The sequence below is a fragment of the Drosophila suzukii genome, chromosome 3, assembly GCF_043229965.1.
Source record: "Drosophila suzukii chromosome 3, CBGP_Dsuzu_IsoJpt1.0, whole genome shotgun sequence".
NCBI lineage: Eukaryota > Metazoa > Arthropoda > Insecta > Diptera > Drosophilidae > Drosophila > Drosophila suzukii.
In genome coordinates, this window is record NC_092082.1 from 1,051,781 (window position 1) to 1,061,391 (window position 9,611).

General features: G+C 43.1%; 2 protein-coding genes and 1 long non-coding RNA gene across 4 annotated transcripts; 1 reads left to right on the forward strand and 2 right to left on the reverse strand.

Moving 5' to 3' along the window:
- Nucleotides 1–253: 253 nt before the first annotated feature.
- Nucleotides 254–3,534, reverse strand: LOC108012335 (accessory gland protein Acp29AB-like). The gene is made up of 2 exons (XM_065864252.2): nt 3,442–3,534; nt 254–868 (listed from the first exon to the last, which is right to left on the reverse strand). The coding sequence occupies exons 1-2, from the start codon at nt 3,532–3,534 to the stop codon at nt 254–256; spliced, it is 708 nt and encodes a 235-aa protein (XP_065720324.2).
- On the forward strand, nt 1,960–9,381 carry LOC108012334 (histone-lysine N-methyltransferase SETD1A). Of its 2 annotated transcripts, none has more exons than XM_065864551.2 (6): nt 1,960–2,360; nt 5,233–5,781; nt 6,058–6,247; nt 6,438–7,076; nt 7,173–7,376; nt 7,574–9,381. In XM_065864551.2, the coding sequence occupies exons 2-6, from the start codon at nt 5,286–5,288 to the stop codon at nt 8,253–8,255; spliced, it is 2,211 nt and encodes a 736-aa protein (XP_065720623.2). In that variant the 5' UTR covers nt 1,960–2,360; nt 5,233–5,285; the 3' UTR covers nt 8,256–9,381. The 2 variants fall into 2 exon arrangements, with proteins under 2 accessions (XP_065720623.2, XP_016933122.4); XM_017077633.4 differs by having other exon boundaries at nt 1,961–2,360; nt 6,714–7,076.
- Nucleotides 3,795–4,949, reverse strand: LOC108013533 (uncharacterized). Its single transcript, XR_010653986.2, has 2 exons — nt 4,826–4,949; nt 3,795–4,764 (listed from the first exon to the last, which is right to left on the reverse strand). It is a non-coding gene; the product is annotated as an uncharacterized lncRNA (long non-coding RNA).
- Nucleotides 9,382–9,611: the final 230 nt, after the last annotated feature.

Below are 9,611 nucleotides of genomic sequence, written 5' to 3' on the forward strand. Positions count from 1 at the left end.
TTTCGAAAATGTATCTCTAAGATACAAAAGTTTTTACAATTTCTGTATAAAAAAATAATTACAATTAATGAAAATATTAATAAAGTAATGTTTGTTCATTTTTATTTAAAATATTTTCAACCCTAAATTTTATAAGTGAGTCTTTTTAAAAGCTTTAAAATTCATTAAACATTTTAAATAGATAAGAAATTGTTCCTAATTTTAATAGAGTTTATCAAATATTTGAGGATACGTTATAAGGGTATATTTTAAACTACAGATCATCCGCCTGACATATGTAATTAGCCTTCTTGTGCGACTCTGAAATTTTCATTTTTCCGGCGTGCAGGAGGACGAAACAGGAACTTTTTGAGCAGTTATGAAATATATAAGCCGGGAGCTCTATGAATTTGGCTGGCTGGCCAGTGGAAACTGATGTAAAGGTGTTATTATTATCCTGATTATGGATGCCCAGCCAGTAGGAATCTTGACTATTTAACTTGGCTTTGACGAGTTCAAACTCTTCTTGACTTTGGAAGGATGCCAAGTATCCTCCCATTTGAAGGCAAGTGTCCACTGAGGTATTCCAATCCTGAAGATTTTTCTTCCCGATGTAAAACTGTCTGGAATTGATCGCCTCAAACTTGCCGACTGTCACATTCGATTTTACGTCCTCTGGCACGTCCGGTGAAAGTTTAACGTCAGCTAGGGCTTTCTGTATGGCTAATAGTTGGTTTTCCATTCGACCCAGCCTCTCCTGGGTTTCAACCCACTGCCGCTGCATTTTGAAATTGTGATCGTAGACAGGATGAAGCAGGGAAGAACAAAAGGCTCCACATTGCACTGGCGCATTCTCCAAAAGGCACACTGAACCAGCACTCTGCTCGTGCTGTGAATCAGTTGGGAAAAACCCAGTCAATATTAAAAAATATCCGAATAAAAAAATTCTGCTTGACTCTTGCATTTTTAGTTGCCGAACCGATTCGGTCAAATTCTTTGAGAGAACTGATTTTAAAATGTTCTCAACAGACCGTCGAGAATTGTTCAAGGGTTTGATTAGCGTTTTGGACAACTTCCGTTACCATATTCTTAATCAGCAGTTTCCTGTAGTTTTATGTTCTCCCATAAAATATAGTTATTTTTTCAGTATCACCAAACGATTCTTGTTATCTTTTTGGCTTCAACATATTCTACTCACGAAACAATTAAATGCTGCTCTGCTTAAGGAAACTATTTAAACTGTACTGCCAAATTTTTTATAATATCCATTCTCGTTCTTCTCTGTTCGTACACTTTTATAAAGCTAAAAAATTCCATATTTTTGAATGAAGGCGCCATGTGTTCTTCCTCTTCATGAACATGAGTCATATTTTTTTCTAGCCTGGTAACACCAACCTCGACTTTCTCTTTGATCCCCATTTTGCATAGCAACAACTGTATAAGAAGCAGTTCTGGTAAAGGACTCTTTCCATAAAGAAATGTCATATTTTCATTAAAGGTATAAGAGGCAGTTAGATTATTGTATAAGACTTTTTTTATAAAAAGCTATTACAATCTTTTATTATTGTTCTGCCATAATAGAAAACTTGATAACGTTCATTCTGGTTTTAGTTGTTTTTTTGTTAGTAAACTTGTTTTAATAATTATATTTGTTTTAAAGTAAGACTACACAATTTTAAACGAAGCAGTTTTAGTATAAGACACTTACTACAATATAAAAGTGGTGTATTTAAAATATTGGATTTCCCATAATGGAAAAAGTACGTCAGAGGGCGCCACTAATTTAGAGCACAGTAAATCCTCCCTTACTTGTTCTGTGAAGTAAACAAAGTGCTTAACACAGGGTTAAGAGTGGATTTCCACTCTTGCGTTAGACCAATTTGCAGCAGAGTCGTTGTAGTTACAGTGGATAAGGCGAGGGATGATTGGCCTCTGTTGTGGGGTCCGTGGTATCTCGGATTTGGGACTTCAGAGGGACCTCGTCTTATCAGACGCGCGTGGAAGCTGCTCGGTTGCAGACGTCTCGCACAGCTGGCAATAAATCGAGTGGTCAGGTCGGGAAAAGGACAGCCACAGCCTGCGGGAACCTGTGCTTTCACCTGTGAAAATTAATCACACTCCCAATTAGCAATCACCCGGAACCCACTGACTGGTGGACCAGGAGCTACAATGCTGGCCACGAAGCTCAGGGGTCAGCGGAGACGATGACATGTGGGCTTTTCACACTTCGAATCGCGAAAATATATGCTCGAGCCACAAGTATACATACAGACGGAGCGAAGGCAAATCTGCTTTTAGGTCACACAAAAGGCTCTCGCAGCAGCAGGACCAGCACTAACATCAACAGGAGCAGCCAAGGAATTCCAAGAACGAACCAACAAGTAAGCCACCAAAGCCATCCTAGAATCCCTAAGCAAGCAAAGCCTGTTGGCGTTTTCCCCAGAAATGCCTCGATTTCAACGATACTTTATGCTTGATATGGGGGCTAATATACTGGTACTTTAGCCTAATCAGCCTGATCGGTCAATAAAGTGGATAATGAAACCACACGAATCATCACGGTTTTAAAATCACCTAAAGAGGTGTCTAAAAGTATGCCACAATATATTCGATTAGTTCTCTAAAAAGACGTTATTTTTTCACTGCATACACACATTGACATATTATGATTTCAAAAATTAGATGAAACTTTAATCCCAAAGTGAACAGAACGGTTAAGCAACCAAATAATTCGCATTAAATTTAACCCAGCCCATATAAGTCTATATTAAACAACTCAGGCGACGTATAGCAAACACAGACGCGTGAAATTTACAGCCAAATGAATGCGTGAAAAAAATGAAATATACATGATATGCAAAAATGTGGCATTTGGTTTGCATGCATACTTAATTTTTAAAAAGCATGTTTATCCTTGAATTTCCCAGAAAAGAGAGCTGTTTGGTAAAAGTTAAACATTCCTAAGATTCGAGAAATATGTTTAAAAATATTATCTATAAATTGAATATACACAGAAAAGAACAGTTTTCTTTATTCCAATTCCAAAAACATAGTGGTAAATGCATAATTTAAAGATTTTTATTAGGTCTTGACGTTACATTTCTCAGACATAGTACCTGTGTATCCCCTGCAATTAGCTCAAGTGCCAGCTGATGAATGCATAACATATGTATATATATCTAAATTTAAGAAGCTGCAGATTCTCGAGGAAGCGTGTCAAGTACCGCACTCGACGAAGAAAAGAACTGGGGACAGAGAGCCTTGTTATCAGACTTACGTGCGTTTTGTTTGGCTTTAATTGCGGCTTTGGCCGACGACTCTGGGCCCTTTTGAAGGAGTGTCGGCCATTCTGCTGGCCATTCTTTAAGCCCCGTCACGCGGTTGTCAGCCGCTTCAGCTATTCTCGTCGCTGTGCTGGCATTGTGCCTTGGATTTTAATTGTTCGGCACTCGCAGGCTGCACCGGCGGTCCAAGTCCTCCTCCTCGGGACTCCTCCTCCCCGGGAGTCCACCTCCTCTCCTGCAAACAGCCGTGAGCACCGCGTAGAGAACGCATGGTGACCTTCCTCGGACAACAGGTGGGGTGGTGCGGGTGTCTCCTCCCCACAATCCCCTTTTTTCCGTTTCCACGTACAAAGTTACCATCTAGATTTAGTTTTCTGTGAAAGAGTATTACTACAATCTAGTCATAACACTCTTAAAACAAATGTTTTATTTTGTATTTATTAGTTTTTATTGGCAAAAGGAAATAAATGAAAAATTACAAATAGAAAATATTAGCCATATCACAAATATGAAAGAATCTCAAAGGCTACATATTCTTAACATTTTTTACTCAAGCATTGAGCATACTTTATTAAAACATTTCTTTTTCGTTTCGTATAAAGAGCATACCAAAAATTTAAGTTGATCGGGTAGACATTCCGTTGCATTTTTAAAACTTTCTTCCAGCTTCACTATTTTTTCCTCTAGACTGATTATTTCTAGTTTGCATCGTCTCTTTTCATTTACATGATTGTGGATTTCAAAAGCTGCAGATTGCAGTTTCTCCTTTGATATTGAGTTTTCATAGATCAGGTTGGTTATAAACTTGTTATTGTGATCCAATATTTGTGAGCTTTCAAGGGCAGCAGACTCCAGTTTCGCAACTTTTTTAATTAAAGTTGATATCTCGATTTTGTGAACTCCCACTTTAGCCTCCATGTCGGTTTTGTACTTATTATGTTCTTCTAACTGTTTGGAACTCACAAAAGCAGCAGACTTCAGTTCAGCAATATTTCCCTTTAAGCTTGTTATCTCACTTTCTTTGGCCCTCAACTTATACCCCATTTCTTCAGTGAATATTTTTTTGGCACTCAGTTCCGCGCCATTTATGGCAAATTGTCTTTTCAGGATAGCCACCTCTTCCTGCAATCTTGTAATTTCATTGGTTTTCTCCTTAACTTTTGATTCGGACTTTTGAACCTCTCTTTCCTTGGCCCTCAATTTAGACTCCATTTCCTCAATGCACTTTTTTTTGTCATTCAATTCTGCGCCATTTATGGCAACTTGACCTTTTAAATGTCTCACCTCTTCGTTCAATCTTGTAACATCACTGGCATTCGGAATTGATTCGTATATATCCAATTTGATGCCATTTTTTCTTATTTCAGCAATTAAAGTATAGGTATCATTTAAGCTCATGCGCCGATTTTTTTGACTAAAGAACTCCGGTATTGCTTTTTTAAAGTTTTCAATCAATATTTGTTGATCATGGTAAGCTTGTTGGACACTCATTTCGTATTAACTATGAAATTAACATAGGAAAACCATTATTTTGCTCACAATATTAGAGACGGTTTACTCACCAATCAATTCTACTTCGCTTTGCCGAAGACACTAAATTAAATATAATGCATTGAGGATGTGGGTACTATAATAAGTACTATAGATAAGTTTTATCAGTAATGATTGATAACCGTTACACTTGCACTGTAATAAGAGCACTGAGAAGATACCGTTCTCAACGCTCTCGACTTCAAGAGAAATACTTACTCTCGTTTGCAAAAGAAAGCGCTTTCTCTTTTCGAGACGAAACTCTTCTTGCTTTTAAGAGCGTCTTCTTCATGCACTTCATCACATCCACATTTTCACTTTTTTGCTTTTTGAAATACATTGATTTGTAAATACCACACTATCAAGAATCGTGAAATTATTTCTTCTGTGCCAGTATGGATGTCTTACCCCAACGTATATCTCCGCATCTCTCTTCCAGAATCCACTTTAATGAGAACCGCTTGGGGACAAAGGAACTGAGGAGCTGCCGCAATGCCATCCCGTCGCTCCGGTGGCGGTGGCACCACCAAGAGGAAGCACTCGCTGGGGAACCTGCGACGGGCTCATCCTGCATCCGGGGCCACGTGGAACGTGCAGGTGGTGCGGGGCAAGATGTCCTCGAAGTGCCTGTGGCACGCCTGCCGAGCGCTGATCCTGGGCCTCACCTTGATGCTCCTTGGAGCCGGAATGGCCACCTTGGGCTACTACGCGGATCACCTCTCGATGGGATCGGAGCTGAGGGGGAATGTCACGGTGCGGGTGAAGAACGACCTGAAGGGCTTCCATCTGAACAACTTCGCCTACGTGGGCCCCATTGTCATGGGATTCGGTGGGTTCATAGTGGTGGCCTCCTGCGTGATGACCTTCGAGGCCCGCGACTCCGCCGCCAAGGTGGTTCCAGCCCGTTTGAGAGCTGGAGGAGGGGGCAGCAGCAAGAATCCCTCGCGGAGCAATCAGGGGAGCTCTGCCTCCCAACGACGAGGGATGGGTGAGTACTTTACACACATTTACTCAAAAAGAACAAATCAGCTTGATATTTTCTCGTAAGCCACAAAAGTAGGGTGCCTAAAAGTATGCAATAAAACAAAGATGGTCGTATTTCAGAAAGACTTACACAACTTTGAGTGAACATTTTTAAAATGATTTCGCAACCATAGTAGTTAAACATTAATATTATTTTTTTTTAAATTATTAAATTTCAAATTAATGAAAAATAAAAATAATTACGTAAGCTGGAAGTAATCGAGATCTCCCTGAACTTTAGGTGCCCAGTACCAGTCGAGCCGCTGGGACCAGCACTTCGGGGTGTTCCGCTCCTCGCCAGGCGATCCTCACCAGCAGCCGCAGACCGCCTGCATCTCGGCCACACATCCGCATCCGCACTCACATCCGCAGCAGCCCTTCGATCGCGAGGCACTCACCGCCGAACTGGTCAAGTTCTCCAGGTCACTCAGGTAAGGACTGTGGGCTGTGCTCCCTGGGAAGACCTCGCCTCATTGGGAACATGATCAGTAAAATGTATTCTTGTATATATCGAAATCCACTTATCCAATTGGCTGTTTCTCGCTCTTACCGCCCGCTTCTCGCTTTCCGACATCTGAAATCCGCATCCGCATCCCGCTTCCGCCAACTCCGCCAAATCAGTGCATCCAATCGCTTCTGTCCCCAGTGGCGCCGCCTTTCGGGGGCTGGCTCCGCTCCGGATTTGTCCGGACCTCATGCTCATGCCAATACTACCTCCACCTGCACCACCAACACCACAAACCACCAAAACCCAAGCACCACAGCCACCACTAATTACAACAATTTGCTCTCACTGACCCGCCTGTCGCCGCTGGAATGGGAACTGTATTGCTCGCACCGCCGACATCGTCGCCACCACCACCGCCACTCGCACCACCACCACAAATCCTCGAGCAGCAGTGTGCGGCGGGTGCGTCAGGTGCGACAGGGGCCGGGCTCGAATCCCGGGGGAGGGGGTGGAGGAGCTGGCTCCTCCTCGTCGGCCCGCATCATCAGCAACTCCTCCAGCCTGATCCAGCGGGCCACCAGGGAGTGCTCCCTGCTCCAGCCGCCGGCTGCGAGTCGGGTCTACTGGCAGGCCTCCTCCTTCGACAGTGGCAGCAATCCCCCGCCCGGTCTGGGCCCCACTTCCAGTGCCGAGAAGCGCAGCGAGCGGAACAAGCGCTCCGACACTGCCAAGAGGCACGTCCTCGCCCGGCAGAGACCCATCGAGCAGGAGGAGGCACGCGATCACAGCCGCAGCCCACTGGGACACAGGCGGTACGTTACGTTCAAATTATGCAATTAATAGTTTGCACCTGCCTTGATTATATGAATTTCAACGACAGTTTTATATATATTTCGTGTATATTACAGAAACTCCACAATGTCGGACTCCTCGTATAGCGGCCGCTGGACGGCACGCTGTGCATCCATCGCCAGTCGAACTTCCAGTATTGAATCTCGGCGTGTTCAGGTGGATCTCCATAGTCCCGAGGTGATGCCCAAGTCGATTCTGAGATCGCCGAAGCGCTACAGCTCCGGACCATCGGCCACGCCCTCCGTGGAGAAAGAATTTCGGTAAGAAAAAGTTGGACAGCTCTGTTGCATTTCCAAGATAGTCGAAGGTCGGTTTTGCCCAACCTTAATGTTAAATTAATGGAATTTTTCATTGGATCAAGACACAGTTCATATTGCTAATCCAAACAAAGAAACATATACCTTTATTACCCTTTATTCCGGTGGATAATTTATGATCGATTTGATTTCCTTTGCAGAAGCCAGTTATCCGTTTGCTCGGAGCCACCGCCGCCGGTGCGTCAGCTGTCGGGACAGTCTAGCATGGAGCCGGCTGTGCCCGAGGAGAGCCTGGACCAGTCGGAGGAGCAGGAGGCCAACTCGCAGCCCAAGACGTCCTACGAGGAGATCACCGAGCTGCAGCACCACACGAGCAGCTTGCCGCCGAAGAAGGCGCGCCCTGGGTTCCTGCCCCTCGCCCGCAGCGAACAGGAGGAGGACCCGAGGCCAGTGGTGGTGGCCAATCCGCTCTACAGGAGCAACAGTTCCCGCCAGTTCTACAGACCCAAGAAGGGAGTGCCGAACGAGCGGGATGATTCGGTGTTCTACATACGATCCATGGAGCGGGGCTTGGCTGGGAACGGGGGAAGCGGCAGTGCGGATGAGCAGATGTACGACTCCTTGAGGGTCATCAACGAGAGGAGGACCACCTTGCTGAAGGCCGACTCCCAGAGCTCGCTGGGATCGGCGGAGCGGAAGCTGAGCAGCTTCTCCCTCAAAATGCCGGAGATTACGGAGCGCGAGAACTCCATCGAGATCGAAATGGATGCGGATGAGCCGCATCCCAGTCCCCCGCCTGCTCCACCACCGCCCCCTCCTCCTCCCCCTCCTCCTCTGGTTAACCCACCTTCAGCCGATACTATCCAGGTTCAAGATCCCTAGGATCGAATGGAAAAACCCACTTCATAGCGTTTAACCAGCAGCCATCGACAATTACTTTAGCAACTCGATTGATGTTTGTATATGTATTTTTGTGCGTGTGCGTGTCGTTTATTTTTATAACCCCTAGATCGTACCTAGATAAGTGTTATATATATATGTATAATACCAGCAATTATCTCTGTGTTGCCTCGGGCATAAGCAATCAACTAACGAATCTTCAACGATGTCTATTAACTGGATTAACTGATGTTATTAACAAAAACCGCAGTTGCGATCGGAACAATAAGGGGCTTATTTGGGTGTCAAAGGCATGCAACAAAAATTATAAAAGCGTACCTTTGGAAATACCTATAAATCGTTAAAAATCCATTTTGCGGTCTATAATTCCCAACTGGTTTTAGTTTGCTAAAACGTTTCTTTTTTAAACCGTTATTATTGCTTTAATTTCTAATTTCTTCAATCCTTCTTTTTTATTAAATTAAATTGACCACTTTACTTTATTGATTACTTTAAAACCAATAAAATTATTTCGATCGCAGCTGTCGGCACTAGTCTTCCTATTGTTAGAATATGAGATATATCACGTTATTACTGGGCCTATACCTAAGGCCGAAAGGTTCTTATGGACGTACCGTTGTTATCAATACTATTTATCGGTTACTGTGTTAATGCCAATCTCTACTAGGATGTGTAGTCACAACGATCTAATACGAGGGCGAGGCCAACACCCTGTAAAAAGTACAATCAGCTTATAGTAAAGACTGATTAGGCAAATTGTTTTACGAAATTGGTCAACAGCGAATGGAAAACATGTCAATGAAAAGCAATCGGAACACGGATTTTGTTCGATACACATAATTAGTTTTACGCTCTCAGTGTTAACCCCACATTACAAGTACCTATACGATTATATATCTGAGTGTTTATTTGTAAGCCAAGCAATTACAACGTTTCTCGTTCCATAAGTGTTGATAATCCCTCAGAAAGCCCGAAAATTCAAAATGATGGAGTTAGTTATAATGGCAGGCCGAAAGGGAAGCCCTGTTGAGGTGCAGCGAATTTTGGAAAATTGTTCATTGCATGATTAATATTGCATAAATAAAACCAAACAATGTGTGTCTAAAATAAGAGGTTTTTGTTGTTATGCTTACTGGGGGAAAATATTGGTATTAATATTAGATGGGTACAAGGAAAAATCTTGATAATTTTTATTTTTAGTTGCTCATAAATGTAGCTTGTATTTATGATATTTCTTAAAATTTATTTTTAGAAGTATCTAGAGCCGATCCGTTCGAGTTTTGGAGGAACTATCTTTGCCCGAGTCTTGTGTGTTTCCCTTGAAGATTCCATATGTCT